At 31.7% G+C, this 21,409-nt stretch overlaps 2 protein-coding genes and 1 non-coding gene across 3 annotated transcripts; all 3 read left to right on the top strand.

Moving 5' to 3' along the window:
* The first annotated feature begins 4,254 nt into the window (after positions 1–4,254).
* On the top strand, positions 4,255–7,371 carry LOC124830316 (serine/threonine/tyrosine-protein kinase HT1-like). The gene is made up of 3 exons (XM_047303992.2): positions 4,255–5,179; positions 5,894–6,349; positions 6,927–7,371. The coding sequence occupies exons 1-3, from the start codon at positions 4,820–4,822 to the stop codon at positions 7,176–7,178; spliced, it is 1,068 nt and encodes a 355-aa protein (XP_047159948.1). The 5' UTR covers positions 4,255–4,819; the 3' UTR covers positions 7,179–7,371.
* Positions 7,372–10,511: 3,140 nt separating this feature from the next.
* On the top strand, positions 10,512–10,591 carry TRNAL-UAG (transfer RNA leucine (anticodon UAG)). The gene has a single exon. It is a non-coding gene; the product is annotated as a tRNA-Leu (tRNA).
* A 1,565-nt stretch (positions 10,592–12,156) lies between these two features.
* Positions 12,157–15,443, top strand: LOC124830323 (protein KINESIN LIGHT CHAIN-RELATED 3-like). Its single transcript, XM_047303999.2, has 3 exons — positions 12,157–12,380; positions 12,867–14,883; positions 15,085–15,443. The coding sequence occupies exons 2-3, from the start codon at positions 12,893–12,895 to the stop codon at positions 15,266–15,268; spliced, it is 2,175 nt and encodes a 724-aa protein (XP_047159955.1). The 5' UTR covers positions 12,157–12,380; positions 12,867–12,892; the 3' UTR covers positions 15,269–15,443.
* The last annotated feature ends 5,966 nt before the right edge of the window (positions 15,444–21,409 follow it).

Below are 21,409 nucleotides of genomic sequence, written 5' to 3'. Positions count from 1 at the left end.
CTAATACCAACCATACATGTTTTAAATTTTAGGAATAGACAAAACTTGACAAAAAAATATTGAAAAGAGAATGAAATAGAGATTTAATTAAGGAAAGAAAACCAAGGAACTAAAATTAGGTATATATATTATTCATACAAAGAAAAAAATTAAGTCAACACATTATATTATTAAGAATATATTTATTCACGCATTCCTTCAAATCCTATTAGCATTTAGTTGCAGAGAAGGAAAAACTGTTAGTCAAATTTAAGTTTGACATTCCACTGGCTGTGGGTACATTGATCAACTTCTTAAAAATTAAATCTTCCTATTGAAATATAGCATAGCCGTTAGGGTTGCAGCCTGAAACCAGAGGAATTTTTCTGCGTTTCTTCAATATTTTTTAGTAACCAGAACAATTAAACGATAGTAATACGTATTGTTTAGCAAAATGATTAATGTTGTGCTCTGTGAATAATGTTTCTAAAATTGAGTCTGTATCACTAAACTTAGTAAACTAATAGTAGTTTAAATTATCACTACTCTTTTATTAAGTATTTAATCGTGAATAATCATCAAAAAGATGCTATAGTAGTTTTGGCTATCTTGATTTGTAGATTAGCAGAACATGGAAAATTTGATGTTTTTGTTTTCTAAAATGGTAGTTTTGGTAACATTTGAACACGGCCTTTAAATTTGTTTTAAAATCAGATCCAGTTTGTTCTATGACATTAATTATTCCGGCCCAGTTGATGTTTTCTTTTTATAATTAAAAAGAAAGCCAATATCTTAAATACATAATATATTTTTTTATCTCCTGGAGTACTGTTCCGTGGTACTGCATTAAACCTTTATCTTACAGGCTTAAATAAATTTTATATTAAATATATTTTTGTGAAATGATATTTTATAAAAAAATAGAAATCCCTGAAGATTGAAATGAGAAGGGTATAGTGAAAAAGAGGAGTGTATACGGAAGAGGACGAAAGTGTATACGGGTTGTCCGAAAGAGGGAAGTGACGAAAATGGCCCTAGGTGTGGAAATAAAGAAGGAAGAGAAGTGAGACAGAGTGAGTGGTGGAGAGGTTTTCTCTCCTTTAGATTGGGACTTTCTCCCAACGCTGCCAAAAATCCACTCCTTTCCAATCACCACAACTCAACATTCACCATCAACTGCCAAATAATATTGCTATCTATCTTATCCCATTTATTATTATTATTTGGAAGTAAAGTTTGTGACAATTAGTGTATGATTTGATTGATCTGATAGATTAAAAAAATTTACTTTCAAATTTATTCTCACTTATTTCAAAATCCACTCAAATAAACTAAAAAAAAAAATTTACCTTCAAATCTCTTCAATCACTTTTTCTAAATCCATTCAAGTAAAGAATCACTTTTTCTAAATCCATTCAAGTAAAGAAGACTTAAATGTTACCTCAAATTTTACTTTATCCACCATAATAACGTCCTTTTCTAACTCAATTATCATACAGACAGTCAAAAATAAAAATGTGTGTTACACCTTATTTCGTACCTTTATCTATTAATCAAAATATGTATGTCATTTTTTTTCATCTAAATTACACGTCAATTAAAAATTAAATTACACTACACAATTAAGCAATTATCATCTTATAAACTGTTTTATGATGATGAATTAAACTTAAATCTAATTTTTAATATCATATTAGTGTTTATATTAATATAAAGCTTAATAGATTTATATTGTGTTATGAATATTCATAAATATTTAATTTAATATAAAAGATATATCGACACAAGAAGATGTTAAAAATTTCATATTCATAGAATAAATTACAGTTGAAATAATTCTTGAATTAAAAATCTAACTCTTCAATAAATTAATTATAAAATAAAATATAATTTTAATTGTAATATGTTAATAGTATAAATTTTCATATTATCTATATATGATGTTAAGTCTTACCGTATGATAAAATTATTAACTTTAATAATACTATAATTGATCTTTTATGAATGAAATAAATGACTGCTTTATTCACAGAAATAACCAAATTAGTTAACTTTAATGGATGATTACTCATAATTTAAAGGATAGTTTTTACATTAAGGAGTGTGACTTATGATTGTATTGTTAATATATAGATTCATACATCCAGTTGCATACCAACGTGTCGTCACTCTCAAAATGTCGTCGTTAGTTTTATTTTCGAAGACAAGTTCTACTGTGTTGTCATTCTCTTGCTAGGTCAAGATTTTATGTCAATAACTATGTTTTTCATTTTATCCCAACATGTATTCAATATTTGATTTTGAATGAAATGTTATAAGCATCCTCCTTTTTTTAAAAAAAAAATCACTATATCAAAAGTTAAATCTTATTTGGAAATTCTTAAACTAAATAACAGACTCATTTATCTCTCACATATGAAGAAATAATCACTCTAAAATTTATGTTTAAAATACGTTTAATCAATTATGTTAAAACTAGACACTTCAAACATATTTTAATTTCATTATGTCAAAAGCAAAATTACAAATATATATATCAAGTGGATGAGATTGAGTTTTCATTTCAAACAATCTTTACTACATAATTATTTTCCTTGTTACTTGTTTGCTTTAAGTGGTATATCCATTAAAAATATTTTAATGATTAAGTTAGTTTATTATCTAAACAGTTTAAAAATTAATATTGTAATAAATGTGTTGCAAACCATCGTATCTTTTATTTATATTTATAAGTTTTTTCATGGTCTATTGTCATATTACAGTTCAATTATGTTAAATATGATTACTAACTTGTTTAAGTTAATTGGATGACTAATTGAATCTAATTAGCACCAATTGATTGTATTTCAATTTGAACAATCAATTTAATACGACTTGATCGATGTGTACCGATCAATACATATACAATCCAATACCGATTAGGATCTCAATACTTATACATCAATTATCAACCTTTGTATCATATAGAAATGGTCAAAGCACTTATCTCTTAGTCTCGTGCAGAGGTTATTATTTCCCTCACAACAATAATTTCAAGAAATTGAGACTAACAACAATTTATAAATATTTTTCCGTCCTAATCAATTCTTAACAATTATGAATCGCAAAACTTTCATCACCAATTCTTAACACAGTTATTTAAGTAACAGAGACTTGGACGTGAAATCATTAATTGAGAGGAAGCAAGCTCCCAAATTAATCCATGTGCTGAATTCATTAATTTTATTTAATTTTTTGCTGATTTAAATTCCTACTATGTTATTTATAAAAAAAAATATCAAATAGATTATTATCTTACTAATTTCCCATAATAAATGGAAAATTGATTGTTTATGAAAAATGACGATTTAATTATGAAAATTCCATTAATTAATTATTAGTGAGAATTAAAGCAATTTTTTATGAAAGAATTTCAAATTTCAACTGATTAATTGTTTTATTGATTAACTTTTTCAACAACTATTTACACAAAATATTGACCCATCAATTTGTTTATTATTATTTTTTTCGGTTATAAACAGTATGGGAAGAATACTTGGTTAGTATGAAATGATATAATAATGAGCTCTTTACGTGAGCAAGTTTATCAAATTATCATATCATGAGAGTTGCCAAAAATCTTAGTATTGTGAAATTTGTTAGAAAGTTTACATTAGTTATCGAAAGCATGCAATTTGAATGTTGCTTTAGTTTCTGTCTTATTTATTACTTGTTGACTAAAAAAAGGGACTTATTGCATGTTTACTATGCAGCCTAATCTTAAAAAAATTCTTATCTTGGTCATAATTGCTTTGGCCATTAACCCTTGAGAGAAAAGATTCTCAACAATTAAGAAGAAACTGTTAATGGTTTTAAAAACATAAATAAACAAACTGTATATACCATATAGGGGTCCATAACGGTAAAGATAAAAATACTACAAGTCTGGTAAAATACGTGGAGAAGAAATGATTCGATTCTTAGGAATGATATTGGTGAGTTTGACGGAGCATACTTAATTTTGTTGATGAGTGTAAACGTTTTCGAAAAAGGGATCCGTAATGGTTGAAGTTAAGAGATTTGATAAAAGTGCAGAGATTGAGTGTGAAAGTTATTATTTGAAAATTGATTTGGTAAGGTTGGTTGGTTGTGAAGAGAAATGAATGATGGTAAAAAGAAAGAAAGAAGTACTTGGAATGAGAATGATGGAAATGCAAGGTCTGGCACATAGCACATGGTGGTGGCTAGAAAACAAAGAAAGCAATAAATGGAAGGGGAGAAGAGTGTGACAAATAAATTGAAGGTTAGCGAATGAATGGCAGTGGTGATAATGCGGTGGGAAACACAGGTTCAAAGTGGAAAGAAAAAAGAATTGGAAAGGGGTGAGGTAGGGGTCATCATCAACCTGACCCCGTTTGTCTCCTCACAAGTATATCTTCGCACGTTACCAACGTAGATGCTAATGTCAGTCCCTGTGTTTCCAGACACAAAAAAAAAAATAAAAATACCATCTTTCATCTCCATTTCCTCTTCTTTCACTGCACCATCCAACACTTGAGCTCCGATTCCTCTCTCTTCCTCACTCTTCTCTCTCACTAAAATCCCCTTCATGCCTCACCCTTTTTCCTTTCTTTTCTTTCATCTATTGTGGTTTGGAGTTGGTTTCTTTTTATTTGTTCTTCTTTTCTCCAGCTGCGTAAATGGTGATGATGATTCAAAATGTAGGTAGCGTAGGGAATTAGTTTAAGCTATGAAAAACAAGTTTCTCCAAACTGGGTATTCCTCACTATTTCTAAAAACAAAAACTTTGGACTAGCTTTTGGAATCTGCATTGGGTTCCCATAAGGGTTAAGCGGGAAGCATGAAGAACTTGTACTGGTTTAAAGAAATTTCTAACAACGTGAGATCAGGGAGAAGGCTTTCACTTGGGGAGTATAAGCGAGCGGTGTCATGGTCCAAGTATTTGATCTCTTCGGGGGCAGCCATAAAGGGAGAGGCTGAAGAAGAATGGAGTGCTGATCTGTCTCAGTTGTTCATTGGGTCCAAGTTTGCTTCTGGGAGGCATAGCAGGATCTACAGAGGCATCTACAAGCACATGGACGTTGCAATTAAGCTGGTGAGTCAACCGGAGGAGGATGAGGACTTAGCCGTTTCGCTAGAGCAGCAATTCACTTCTGAGGTTAATTTGCTCTTTCGATTGCGCCATCCAAATATCATCACCGTGAGTTCTCTTTCTTCAACCCTTTATCTCTGTGTCTGCATGGAACATAATAACTTTGATCCTCATTCCTCACTCTTAATGTTCTTTCATCAGTGTTATTCCCTTTACAAGTTTTTTCTCAGTGATTAAAAGAATATATAACATTTCCCTCCCTCACCACCCTTTTGTCTGGTTCAGAGGTGAAGTATTGCGAGATACAGTTATAGATATATAAAATCGTGTCTACGCCTAACCACTCTATGATGTGGTGGTACAGTGGTACTCCTTCTCTTTCTTGCTAATCGAAAAATGACACGTCATTGACTTCTCTCAGGTTGTTAGTGTGTGTTTTTTTGTGGTTGTTGTAGAAATCCTAGTTTTTAATTGGAGGGAAATAAAAAGAGACAAATAAATGGGGACAGGTGATTTGAACACAGAGGGTGTCGTGTCTTCATCTGAAGACTTTTGGTGTAACGTGAAATTTTGTGAAAAATCGAATCAATTATTAGTAAAAGGAAATTATATGATTTTACTGCATGTACCGAGCAAAAGGTGTTTCAGCAGATGAATTCATTTATTTGAAGTAGATATGTGGCATTGTGGCCTATCACACGAATGGTAGGCTAATGTAAGAGTTACTTTTTAACAGAGAAGACAAGGCTTTTGTGTGAAAGTTTGCAACTGGTGAATATAATAAAGAAACTGATTAAAAGATGATCCGTATTGGTTATGCAGTTTGTTGCAGCTTGCAAGAAACCTCCTGTGTTCTGCATTATTACTGAATATTTGGGCGGGGGTTCGTTGAGAAAATACTTGATTCAGGAAGGACCACATTCGGTTCCTCACAACGTTGTTCTGAAATTAGCCTTAGACATTGCTCGGGGAATGCAATATCTTCATTCTCAGGGAATACTTCACAGGGATCTGAAATCAGAAAACCTGCTGTTGGGGGAAGATTTGTGCGCAAAAGTAGCAGATTTTGGGATCTCATGCTTGGAATCTCAGACTGGTAGTGCAAAAGGATTCACTGGAACATACCGTTGGATGGCACCTGAAATGATCAGAGAAAAGCGTCACACCAAAAAAGTAGATGTCTATAGTTTCGCCATAGTTCTATGGGAACTCCTAACAGGATTGACCCCATTTGACAACATGACACCAGAGCAGGCAGCATATGCAGCCACTCACAAGGTCTGTTACTGTACTGACACATTATTCTTATGTAACTTATTTTTATTTGCATAAGGAGTGATGATAATTAAGGTGAAATTAATTAATGGCATGTTTGGATGTTCAATTCTACTAGCTAGAGCAATTAAAGTAGGGACCTTTTCATATGTCCCCAAATCCTTCTGGATATGATGATATGAACTTTACAGAGCATGTGGCATGCCTACCATACACCCTTGCTTATCAAAGCAAGACACCTCATCGACAATATTATATTACCCAGAGATAGACACTTCTATATTATGCTTTACAACATTCAAGATTCGGTATCTGGTATCAAAATTTATCACAGACAATCATTGGTACCACCTCTGCCCTTTCACCCACATGCATCAAAATCAACTTACAGATTCGATCAACTGCTTATGTTTTGGACCAATGTAAGGTTTTCACGTTCACTGTTTTCTCACATGTCACACCACATCCTTTGGGTTCACATTGAACTACTTTTATGCATTGAACAAATGATTCTGCATTGAAATATTTTTGTGTAGTTTTGCGGTGAATGAAGTATCTTGTTTTTTTGAATTTGGTGCAGAATGAAAGGCCTCCGTTACCATGTGAGTGTCCACGGGCATTTAGTCATCTGATAAACAGATGCTGGTCAAGCAATCCAGATAAAAGACCACATTTTGATGAGATAGTTGCGATTTTGGAGAGCTATAGTGAAGCACTTGAGGAGGATCCACAGTTTTTAACCACTTACAAACCACGTCCTAATAATCTTATTCTCAGATGCTTACCCAAATGTAATACTACTGCCAATCTATCTGCTTCTACCAAACCTTAACATTATATTTCCAATAATGTCACATCAATTGTATTAAATCCCACGAACCAAAAATATGTTATATGTTTAATTTATAACTATAATCCTCTTCCTTATTCTTAAACAACTATCTAGCACTGTGTTAAAATTTTAGTGATTATTTTACTATGAAAGCAGCGACAAATTTAATGTAAATTCTCTATTTCCCCTTCAAACTTCTATGAATTTACTCTTTCATGTCTTGTATTGTATGTATGTATTATACATGAGAATTTTTTTTAGGGTTAGTTATATTCAATTTGATCATTCTTTCTTATAGACTGTAACCAAAGGGTTATAGACTTATTGTTTTAAAAATCAGTACATTACTATTCTCTTACGTCTTTGAGAAATTCTATTAGACTTATTTTAACCTAAATGCGTTCGTTGAGTTAAAATGTAAATACATGTATTATTATATATAAATTTAGAAAATTATTTAATGTAAAATACTATATTACTTTATTGGTTTACACATGTAACATCCCAAAAATATAGTCTAAAACTATATGATAGAATAATTACATTGAATAATATTACAGATCAGTCTTACACTAGAGAGAACTAAAGAGAACGCACGCTCATGACCGAACGACCTTACAGAAAGAGTTACAAATTTAAACTGTACAGGATAAGCAAACATGACCGAATGGTTTACAAAAGACAATATCGAACGGTCATACTTAACAAAATGGAAGGTGATCGAACGACCACCTTACTATAACTAGACTACTGACCGAACGTCCTACTGTTCGGTCTTCACTTCTATCTCGATCAGGTTCTCTTCTTCCAGCGCATCTTTCAACAGCTCGTCTCCTTCTGCTCACATCCACACGGATGATCATTGCAATGACAAGACGAACGTACAAAACAAGACAAGACAGGAAACACAGGGTAAGCTTATGTAATTTAATTCATGTCCAAACATACATTTCACACAATCAAAGAAACAAGATAAATCATCATAAGTTAATACAAAGCCTAATACTAGACTGACTGTTCGGACTGTATGAAATCTGTGTAGCTACGACGTTCGTGCACCCGGGTGATGTAGTAACTGGGATACCTTCAACAGCTGCCACCCGAGGTTAGTCCTATCTGTCCAAAGTAACCCTAAGGACTAGGACCTCCTGTCGTTCCCACACATGACCTACCCTCCCCTATGTGAGGACGAGTACTCACGGAACATCAGGATGAACCGCCAGCTTAGCATGACCACATTCATATTTTACCAATTCCAATATTCAACCATGAGTCGTTCCTCCCCGGAACGCTCGTCCATAAATCAACACATTTCATCCATATCACATTCTCTTCATCTTTCATTATAAATCATCTCAAGTTAACCAGTTGTACAAGGATCACTGAGGGTACTAAATACCGAACGTTCAACCGCTAAACTCAGAACGAGACCAACACTTGGAGCAAGACCGAGAGGTCTCCAGTTCCAGGACGGATTAAGATCAAAGAGGGTTACCATCGGGTTGAGAAAGAAACCGAGTAAGATCATATATGACAAGAACTACTAGAACGAGCGTTACTTACAAAGTGAGTCAATTAAATGAACTGACTCTTGGAAGATCAAAATGAACACTTCAAAGATGATGTCAATTACTAAAACTCTAGGCCGAAACCAATGAATACAAACACTTCAAAGAATAACACTTATAAGAATTTACATGATGAAACCGAACGTTAATAAATATACTTAGCCTCTAAAGTAGCTAAACACCAATAACCATCTAAATGCCAGTCAAAGACTGAACACTATAGTGAGCGAACCCTATTGGGCTTGAACGAACGCTCTTATTATGAAGTTGGCTTAAGGAACTAGAACGAGTGCATGGTGTAAGACCAAACACTTGCTTAGAACGAACACTTGGTATAAGACCAAGTGCTACTAAGTTTATAGAGAATAGGCTTGATAAATATAATTAGATACTATTTGAGTAGTGTTTAAGAATAACTAAAATATATATATATATTTTAGGGTTTAGGGTTTAGGGTTGTGTGTATATATATATATATATATATATATATATATATATATATATATATATATATATATATATATATATATATATATACACACACACACACTTAAGTTTATCACAAAATACCCAGACACAACTATGCTTGGCCGAACGCTCAAGCATAGTATTACAACACGAAGACGCTCGTCCTCAACTAAGATCCTTCCCAAATGAAAGAATCCAATTCTAACCAAGTTTACTAATATTACCCAACGGTCAATGACCGTTCCGTGACGTACGTACACTATCATAGTGGAATTTCATATTCAGAATTCATTTATATTCACCTCATTTCTTAACATATAGTTTCATAACTTATACATTCATATCATAATCAATTTTCATACTTCATACAATCCAAACATATCAACCATCATATATTAATGCAGTCAATTCAACGAACGTTCATGCCACACACATAATCATACAAATTAAATTAATAAGCTTCCCTTACCTTTGAGCGTGAACGAACGTCCTAGAGACCAAATACGGTTTGCCTGACTACAATTTCTTCTACCCTCACGCTCAACAAATCTTCAAACTAAACCAAACAACAGAAGACCAACAATGGCTCAGACAAGATGAAATCATGAAACCAGAAATTGGTTTGCATGTACCAAATAACGAACGGCTAACGAGAAAAAGAACTTACTAGTTCAGAACCCGAAACCAATCGGTTCAAACTGAAGCTCTTGACGCCGGAAATGCTTCCAGGGTGCCTGAACGGAGATTGAAGAAGAGAAAGGGTGAGAATTGGTAGAGAGAAGGGAGAGCTTCTAGAGAGAAGGAGGAGAATTTGAGAATATCAGAGTTTGGAGAAGAAGGTGCATGCACAGAGTGTGACGTAAACTTTCCAAAACTCAGCTTTGTTTCCCACTTAAAATGAACGTCCGCTCATCTGCTGACACCTGCATTCCACTATCTGATTTCCGAATCCCCACCACTTGACACCTGACGTCCGATCAGAGAATTTTTGAGTGCGTTTTTAATGATTCTGACAACACAACTTATAAATTTTTATAAAAAAGTATTCCTATAACTTGTTTCGAGACAGGAACAAGAAATAAATTACATCTCCCAAAAGATTCTTCAATAAATAGTACATGGAAAAACTTTAGTTAACTAGTTTTATACATTATTAATCAAGAAATTATCACATATGACAAACTTTTTAATTTTTATAAAAATTATTTTAGCAGTTTTACTTTACATGACTTTTCATTCATTGATAAATGTAAAAACTATAATTATTTATTTGTATTGATGATGATGGTCATCTAAAGACAGTTTGGCCGAGTGGTCTAAGGCGCCAGATTTAGGCTCTGGTCCGAAAGGGCGTGGGTTCAAATCCCACAGCTGTCATTTGTTTTTTAGTTTCTGAAATCTGATTTATTTGACAAACAAACCTATTATTTTGTAAGATTGAGGGGGAAAAAATCGAAAGATAATATAGACTGAATGAAGAAGTTTGGTGGTCCTCCTTGAAACAGCTCTCAGATTTTGAAGGCACCGACGAACAATAGACGATATAACGTGAGAGGAGACACTATTTACAGAAAAAGCTTCAGTGGGGACTCAGTTATTACATAGTAATAATTAAACCTTCATCATCTGTCACCAACACATAAGTGGGACACTGTTTCTTTGACGTCTGTTCATCTTAGAAATTTACTATTAATGACAAGTCTGCTAAATTTTTCTGATCATTGCCAAATATTACGGGATTCTTCTTCTTTAAACTCTCATAAACACTGGTTTCAATTAGTGTATTGGACTTCCAGATCAGTCGCTGAAGGGGTTCTGCTGAAACTTCTTCCTTCATTTGGTTGCATATATAATAATGTTTTGAGGTAGTTGGTTCTTAATATTCATACCAAATATTTTTTAGTGTATAAGGACATCTTCAACACTTAGTCAATATTAAATTTATCAAATATCAATTTTATTAAGATAAAGTTTATAAGAGACTTTAATACTATTAAATATATATGATATTATATTAAGAAGTCAAGTCTAATTCAGTTTTATAAAATTAATTTTTAAAATAAGTTTTATATTGGTTTATATACAATAAAATACGTCGAGCATTAGTTTTCTAAAGCTTTCAAAGAATTTGAATGTGCTTTAAGTCTTTTACCAAATTGTCGTGATGATAACAGCAAATAAAGCAAACAAAGTTACTGTGTGTTGAGATTGATTGCATGCAAATGAAGTTATACAAAACTCTATAAATGTACCCAAAAAAAAATCTCTATAATCCCATTTAAAAATCCTGAACTGTCTTTTGTTTCATTTCATTATATCTCATACAATGTACATATTAAGGACTAATGTTATTATATTTCTTTTATATGCTTTTCTATCTATCTATAGTTGTATCTCTCCATATATATATATATATATAAAAGGTTTTTAGCGACTTAAATTTATATTTCAACCGAAACATGAAAAGCACATTAAGTTGCGAATAAACAAATTTCGTAACTAAGGATGCGTTGGTTTAAATTGACTTCTTTTATATTAAAAAATAGTTATGATTAAAATGTTATTAATTAAAAATAAATTTTAAAAAATGTTTAATTTATTTAAGTGGTCAATGCAAAACATTTTTGCAGAACGATTTAATAAGAATTTAGATGTTATTACATCATATTAATGAAAAATAGGCTAATGAAATTTGATTGGGTATTTGTCTGAAAAACATGGATATTTGAAATTGCCCCTTTTTCCTTTTCTGGTAAATGCGAAGGAAACTCTGCTCCGTCCAGTTACCAAAATTGCAATTGCATAAGATTTTTAGGGGTACAATCGCCTTACGCCAGATTAGAAAACGGGGTTGCCACGTGGCATCGTAGAGTGGGTAAACGAAGAGAAAAAGACAAAGAGAAGGAACAATGACAGTTACGGTTGCGCGCGGTTGGCTGGTTTGGAAAAAGTGTCTTGACATTCCATTCCAGCTCCGCAAAACCAAAACCCTTTTCTCCCTTCAACTCTTCTTATTCAAAATCTGAAACCTATTATCATTTCTTCATTCTCTTTTTCTCTTCTTTGTACAGTTTACGTTTCATTCTTACCCCAAGAATTGGAATTTTAACAATTCTGAGGGTATATAATTATACCCTTTCATTGTTTTCGCCCCCATTCTTATAAGGTATAGCTTCCTTTTTGTATACCAAGATGAGGATACACCAAATGGAACATATATATTCGCTTTGTGTTGGTTTTCTTACCTTTTTAATTTGATTCTGCTGCTGCATCATTGATTATGTTCGTTGTGATTTTATAATTAATCCTTACAGCTTGGTTATTATGTATTGTCAGAATTATTTTAGCTGTGAAATGGGAATCTGGTCATTGTTTCAAATAACATTAGTTTCATGCATTTCCTTTGCATGATAACCGACAACCATGTTCTTTCCATCAATTGAATGGTAGTGTGACACATCAACATATTGTGCCATCTCTTTGATCTCGTCGTTAGGATTTCCTTTCTCTTTGACATGGCTTCAAGTGCGTTCTTTATTGCTTTGCATTACTTCTGGTTATAACATTTGCTTTTTATTGATAATGTCTGCTGTTTTTGTACATGAATAAGGGTTCATTTTATGTACTTTGTGTTTCGTATTGTTTGTCCCAGTGATTCTGGTTCCTAAGGAATCAAATATGGGAGTTAACGATGAAAGGGGAGTAAATGTAATGAATAGGTTTGGTTACACTTCACCCTTTAACGGAACCTCAACTCCAAGGAGTTCCTTGAGCGAACAAAGACGCCAAAGTATTGGTCCAACTTTCAATGTCGAGAGGGTGGTTGACAGTCCCGCAATTCAACGGCTTCATGGAAATGCTTGTGACATGCAGAGCTCTGATCGATCATCCTCAAGCCGAATTTTTGGATACAATGGCAGTGAGTCTAGATCCTATTCAAAATTGTTCTATCTATTTGGAGGGCAGAAGAGAGAGGTGGAGATAGTGAAAGATGAAGTGGAAGAAAAGAAACAAGGGAATTCTAGCAGCGAAGCTCCTTCCACAATGAGTAGTTCGTCCAATGATAAGAAGCTAGACAAGGTGGGTGAGACTCAAACAAGAACTTTAAGCTGTGTTGTTTCACAAAAACCAAAGAAAGTATCACAATCACAATTCTTCCCAGAAACCCCATCAAAGTTAAGATCACCGATAGCAAAAAGCCCTACTGCAAAACCTCCTATTGATAGGAAGAATGACAGCCCTTTGAGAAAACAGAACACAGGTGTTCACCGTGTGAAAAAAACTGCCGGTGGAAGATCACTGTCACAAGGTCAGATTGATATTTCCTCTGGGTCAGCATTGAATAAGCCTGAACTGGGACAAGCTTTACTAAACCAAGCAAGGGACATAATTTCATCTGGAAATAATCCGACCAGAGCTCTTGAATTAGCCCTTCAAGCAAAGAAATTGTTTGAGAGAACTACTGCTTATGGGAGACCAAATTTGGATATGGCCATGTGTTTACATGTTAATGCAGTAATACATTGCACTTTGGGCAATTTCAATGAAGCAATTTCGCTAGTAGAGCGCTCAATAGAGATTCCTGTTATTGAGGAAGGCCAACAGCACGCCATTGCTAAATTTGCTGGCCACATGCATCTAGGAGACATTTATGCTATGTCGGGCCAGCTGGAGAAGTCAATTAAGTGCTACACCGAAGGGTTAGAATTGCAAAGGAAGGTTTTGGGAGAATCAGACCCAAGAGTTGGCGAAACATGTAGGTATGTGGCTGAGGCTAACTTTCAAGCCTTGCAATTTGAGGAGGCGGAGAGGATGTGCCAAATTGCCCTTGATATCCACAGAGCAAACGGTTCACCCTCATCTCTTGAAGAGGCAGCTGATAGGAGGCTGATGGGCCTTATATGTGAAGCAGATGGAAAACACGAAGCAGCCCTGGAGCATCTTGTGTTGGCCAGCATGGCAATGGTAGCAAATGGGCAAGAAGTGGAAGTGGCATTTGTTGACTGCAACATTGGAGACACGTATTTATCCTTGGCTAGATATGATGAGGCCATCTTTGCATATCAGAGAGCATTGAAAGTTTTCAAGATCCACAAAGGTGAGAACCATCCTGCTGTGGGGTCAGTTTTTGTACGTCTGGCTGACTTGTATAGCAGAACATGGAAGATTAGGGAATCAAAATTATACTGTGAGGAGGCACTTAAAATCTATGAGAATCCCATGCCTGGGGTCCCTCCAGAGGAGACTGCTAACGGTTTTATGAATGTATCAGCCATCTACGAGTCGATGAATGAGCTAGAAGAGGCACTTAAATTACTTCACAAGGCACTAACCATACTTAATGATGTCTCTGGTCAGATAAACACCATAGCAGGAATTGAAGCTCAGATGGGGGTCATGTACTTTGTGTTGAAGAACTACACTGAATCTTATAACTGTTTCAAGAATGCCGTGTCCAAGCTTCGTGCTACTGGAGGAAAGAAATCAGCCTTCTTTGGTACTGTTCTTAATCAAATGGGACTTGCTTGTGTGCAACTCCATTCCCTGAATGAGGCTGCAGCATTATTTGAAGAAGCAAGGGCCATTTTGGAACAAGAGAATGGACCCTATCACACTGAAACACTTGGAGTATGTGGCAATCTTGCTGGAACATATGATGCAATTGGAAGGTATATCCACACACTCTCTTCCTTTTCTTTTTTGGTTATACAGTTAAAATCTAAAATCTTCTTTGATTACCATAGTTTATGCGAATGTTTGGTATTGTATATTACTAGGAAGCATAATCAAGTGATATACATGTGAATAATATTGAAGGTTGTAAAGTAGCCTCATGAACACTGATGTAGTTCTGTGACAATTGATTTCAGGCTGGATGAGGCAATTGAAATTCTTGAAAACATTGTGGTAATGAGGGAAGAAAAGCTTGGGACTGCAAATCCTGATGTTGCTGATGAAAAGAGAAGGTTGGAGGAGTTGTTGAAGGAAACAGGGAAAGTCCGGAACAGAAAAACGAAGTCACTGGAGAACCTTTTTGATCATGATTATATATGACTATAGCTAGATAGGCGTGGCATGAAAAGGTCCATGTTTTACGGGAATTCTAGAAATGGAACAACGGTAGTTTATGTGGGTAAAAATCAAATCCAATGAATAATCAAGAGTTTAAATGCTGAATATTTGTCCAAACCTCCACTACTAATTTGTAGATACCATGTAACTATTTACCTTGTTTGGATGGATATGCATTGTTTTTTGTATAGAACATTATTTTCTTCGTTCCATTTCACGTTTACGTTTACTTATCATTTTACCAAAATTATGTCAGAAAAAGTATAATAACAAAGATTTTCAATTCATCAATAGTAAAAAAAAAATTTAAACCTCACTCGTAGTCATATTTATCGAAGAATTTCAAGTGAGTCCTCAAATTTGCAATTGTCTTAATTGTATCTAAATATTTGAAAAATTGAGCCAATTTTATCCCGTCCATTAAGTTTTCACAAACAATGTTAACAACATTTATTAAAATTGTCTATGAAAATTTAAGGGACAAGACAAAATTAGCTCAATTTTTTCAAATATTTAGACTCAACTGAGACAATTACAAATACGATGACTCACTTAAGATTATTTAACAAATATAAGGACCATCCGAGGGTTTAAACCTAAAAAAAATGAGAATGAAGGTGTGTAATTAATTATTAATACGTGTGTATATATATACTTGGAAGATTATTACGAAAATGAATTTTTATTAGCTAAAATAATTGTTATTTTTTTAAATTGTTGTTTCAAATGATTTTATTCTAAATATTTTAGTATAGTTAAAATAATTTCATGTAAGCTATTGTCTTTATACAATATTTTTGTGTTATAAGTGTACTTTTATTGGCAAAAAAATTTAAATGATGCTTAAATTATAAATATATTTTTTCTATTGAGATGGTGTATGGTATTTTTATAGACCTAGAAACAGTTAATATTCATCCTAAGATAGATAAAATTTATGGTTTCTTTCCCTAAGTGGGTTTGAACCCAAATCTGAACCTTCTATATATTAGACTTTTCATTTTAAGATCGAGATTTGTTATCGACGAACCAAACAAGATAATAGTTCTAGAGTTTTTGTGAGACTATTGCTAGAAATGAGTTTCATGAGATTATTTTCAGTAAATTTTTAAATTTCTATGAATTATAATATGAAAATTTCTAAAAAAACTAAATTACTTTTGGATCCTGCCTTTTTATAAATTATTCATTTGGTCTCCATAATATTTAAAACTCCTATTAAGTCCTCAATTTTAAAAATAACATCAATTTGGTTTCTTCGTTAACATTAACACAAATACTAGTTAAATAGTGTTGTGACTACAACCATTACTGTTGCTACTAAGCTGCACCTCCCATTGTATTCGTTCTCCATTTTGAGAGGAAAAAGAAGAGAGAAACATTGGATTTAGTAAAAAAAATTGTTTCAAAAAGCTGGTTTTAGAAAGTATCTAATGTTTTAGAAAGTTTGGCTTGAAAATTTTGTTCTAAAATACTCGTTCCATAAATCATTTCATATATTTCAAAAATCTCTTTCTAAAATATTAGGAGTGACAAAACGGTTAATCTAACCCATATAAGCTTAGTCTAATATTAATATTTCAATAACGGGTTTAATTGGACTATTCTACCAATTGAAAATAGATTAAACTTTATAACTTGACTTGGCTTGCTACCGGACTGGGGTGCTAGCTCGCCTGCTTACTTTTTTTGTCATTGAAAGTTTAATAATATTACGTGGAAATAGACATAAATTTTTTAATTTTTTATATGAAAATTGGTTTTTTGATGGATTGATTTTTGGCTGAAAAGGGCTGCCCTCCAAGCTGTTTCAAATCTTGCATGATTTGTATTAGACCTTGGTCGATCTGTATCAGACATTGGTCGAGCTATGTCAGACCTTGATCAAACTGTATTGGACCTTGTCAGGTTGTGTTAATATAAAGTGTCACATGTGGGTTTAATTTTTTTTTTTAGTGAAATTGGATTGTCAAATTGGCTAGCTTGTCGGACTCACGGTCTTAGTGGGCCGAGTTGATTCAAATTCTCATATTGAAAATGTTGTTTTGACTTGTTTTTTTTTCTGGTGAGTTGGGTGATCTTGGACATTTTTACCATCCCTATAAAATGCATCTCATACCTTCTAAAAATGTTAGTTTTTCAAATTTCCAAAAACTTATTCGGAAGGATTTGCAAAACCATGAAGAATAAAATGGTCATTTTAAAATTATGAGGGTGCTCCAAAGAAGTAAAAGCCTTTATTTTTTTGCTAATTGTATTAGGTTGTTGTTGGGTTGGTGTATAACGAAGCACTTTTGTTTTAACTAAAGTTTGAACCGTGAGTTGTTATATTGTTGAGACCAACCCTTTTCCTTATATTGAATCCTCATGGACACGTTTTTTAAGAGAGGGAAAAAAATGTTAAAAAAAATAAAAATTGTAATTCAAACATTTTTGTTGACAAAATTTTAGTGAAATACATTGCGGGATTCATCACTTGAGAATTAAATTGTTTGTATAGTAGATTATAATACTTTATTTAAATAAAACAAATATTAATGGTTATTTTTATATATATATATATATATATATATATATATATATATATATATATATATATATATATATATATATATATATATATATATATATATATATATCACTCAACTTTTTATTTTTACATAGTGAGACTTTCATTTTAATTTCTAAGAATTTCCTTAAATGCAAGTTAGATTTTATCACATGTTTTTACTACGATAAAACATATTTATCCCACCACCTTTTTCCTAATCTAAAGTGACTTTCCGATTGATTTAGATGTTGGCAAAAATTATTGACTGTAATATTAATGTTGAAATTTCTTTACTGGATAGACCGGAAAAATTCATCACCAATAAAGTATAAGGCATCTATATAAAAAACCTACCACAAGATTCAATACAAAACATTAAGACTTTATATTTATGATTTTTTTTTTCTCAAGTCATCATTTTAACTTTTTTATTATTTAGTATAAAACTTTCAACTCATACATACATATATATATATATATATATATATATATATATATATATATATATATTTTAATTACACACTGTATTCATTTACTTTTTGTAGAAAAATTATTCTCAGTATTTATTATTTTATGATTGATGTATTTAAAAGTTCCTGGGATCTCTTAAGTTAAATTATTTCATATCAAGATCCTATATTTTTTTGGATTCAAAACCTTTATTTACAATTTCGTACTCCTCTTATAATTATGTCTAAATTAAAGATTCATAATTCTTATGATTGATTATATTACTAATTACTTTGATTCATTATGTAATTAAAAAACATTGGCAAAGAAAAGTGTTCTTAATTATGGAAGAGATTATTAGAATTTTCAGATTCCATATAGTTGCCTCATGAAAAATCCTATATTTACATTTAAGAGTTTATTAAACAAGTGGTAAAATGTAAACAGAGTCTCAATTACAACATTGTTTCAATAGTAATTTTAAATTATTTTATTACTGTGCTACCGATCTGAGAAAGGTGAATTCCGGTATATTTTTTCACTTATCCTATTTAGTACAAAGGACACTCTACGAACTTGTATAAGTATAACTGTATCTAATTTATTTGTTATTAATATATATTGACAGTTTAAAAAAGAAAATAAAACTAATAGCTTGGTAGAAATCAAAGTTTTTCGTGCATGTGTTTATAATAAATAGTGATTTCCATCTTGTTGCTCTTAGTGGAAATTAGTTAACTAAGTAATGATTAAACTGAACCAAATCGAATCAATGGGCACTAAATAAGTAGGTTTTGTCCTAGAAGAACGATTATTTGGTATGAATTGGATCATTAGGATGTTTTCTGAATTCAGTTTTAATCGACGGTTCATGATTATTTGTACAAGGATTGGTACAAAAAAAAAAAATTGGAACATAATCATTGTTCAAAACATATTGGTCGTACTCTGAAGGACTGGTTTGAATGAAAATGAAAATTTCCCAAAACAGATTCTTGCATATTTGGTTCTATGTACTGTGTTTTTGCTAACAATGGTTTTCAGAGCATTAAAAACCCTTAATAAAACACACATATATCCAGTTATTTTTATTATTATTTCTTTTTCTTTTTTTAAAGTGACAATGCAATCAATTATTTTACTTTATTTAGTTTTATATTTTGTAAAAATTTAATGAATTATTTTAAGTTTTACTTTTCGTTTATAAAATCCAACCAGTTAAAATAAAAAGTTCCTGATTATGTTTGATTTAGTTGATTTAAATAACATAATGAATCACCGTATATTTAAATTGGTTTTGGTTATAAATTTTATTATACTTTTATTTTTAAAAGACGTATCGAAAGAATAAAAAAAATAAAAAATAGTTAAATTATGTTGGACTCTAACTCTTAAATAATAAATAATGTGAGAATATTGATCGTGATAGAAAAAATAATAATTAAAATTTAAAGAAGGGTATTTGTAAATTTAAAACAGTTGTTTATACAAATCGTACTTTTGTTGTCATTCAATAATTTTTTTTATTAGAAATGAAGGTATTTGGGACTTATATTAAAATAATATTTTAATTTTTAAACTTGATTGGAAATTATTAATGGGATCTAAAAAGATAATTGGATGTTTAATTTTGTTATAGAAATAACTGAGTCTGTGATTTGTTTTGAAACTGACATAGGTGGAAAAGAGACGGAATTGGGTATTGTGTCCTTTTTCCGTAGTGTTTAGTAGAAGAATCCAAAGGCTATTGATTATTATTACACGGACTCACGTACACCGTCTGCTGCCTCTTCTGTGCAAATCAACAGCACAGACACGGTTCAGATCTTCCTGCCCCCAAAACAAACTACATACAATGCTCTTCTATCACTGCACCATATTCACCGTCAAGATCAAAGTTTACCCAAACACACACCACACGACCTCAAGAACAAAATCACAATAGTCTAAAATAATCCTTATATTTTTCTTTTTCTCTTCTAAAGTACTTACCAAATTCAATCTTCAAGTAATAATTAAATTTGAATATTTTCTTCAATATACTTCAAAATTATAATCTCTCACATTCAACTAATATGGAAGGAAGAGAATAAAAAAGTTTAAGTAAGTTTTACCTCAGTGTAAATATAGATACTTTTAAATAAATTTGCTAAGTATTTAAAACATTTTTTTTGTATATAAGTGTTATTTTATTTATTTTGTTGTCAATAAAGTTATATGATTATTTTTTTTTCTAATTCATTGATGAATTTCCATTTTTTTAAAATTTTGTCCAACTTCTTAATCAACTCGTTCTTAAAAAAGAAAAATAACAAATTGATGAATGAGTTAAAAAATATTGTAAATGAAAGAAGGAAATAGATCAATGACTTAAAGACAACAAAGCAAGACTAACATTTATGTCATCTTACAATAAAATTAATTAAATACAAAATTAATTAAATGTAGAATACTTAGAGAAAATAAAAAAAATTGAGCAATCAATATAAATAAAATTCTTAGTAGAAACTTAATTCAAAATACTTAAATATATTCAAAATACAGTTAGTTATAAATACTTAGTTAAATTCTTATTTGCTCAGCACAGTTGCTTTTTGTTTAGCGAAAAATTTATTCTTTTCACTAGACAAGGATAACATTCGTTAGACAAACATAAATAGGGTCTTTCTTGTCGAAAATAAGAGAATTATTTATCGAACGGGAGGTTCCTAAAAAATCCTTAAAATTTCTTTAAACTTCCACTCCTCTACAAAAGTCTCAATATAATTAATGTATCCAAAAGAAAATATTTAAGTCTTAAACCCTAAAAAAAATTTGACATAAAAACAAATAAAAAGATTCAATAAGCATGATAAACAAGATATTATCACACTTATTAAGAAGCCTTTTACCTTTTATTTTTCACTTTATTAATTTCAAATAAAAATAATTTATTTATAATTAATTAAATATTAACCTCAAAAACATTTTAATCACTCGCAAAATTTCATAAAATCTTCTCATATTTTCCTTCATTTCTTACAATATTTCCTCCCATTTTTCTTTTTCTTTTTTTTATCATCTCTCACATTTATTGCTTCTTCTATCTTCTCCCTCTATTTTTGTCATCTCACCTGCAGGAT

The sequence above is a fragment of the Vigna umbellata genome, chromosome 1 (genome assembly GCF_029865625.1).
Source record: "Vigna umbellata cultivar VRB3 chromosome 1, Vumbellata_1.0, whole genome shotgun sequence".
NCBI classification, from domain to species: Eukaryota; Viridiplantae; Streptophyta; class Magnoliopsida; order Fabales; family Fabaceae; genus Vigna; species Vigna umbellata.
This window is presented reverse-complemented; position numbering and strand designations above follow the sequence as displayed.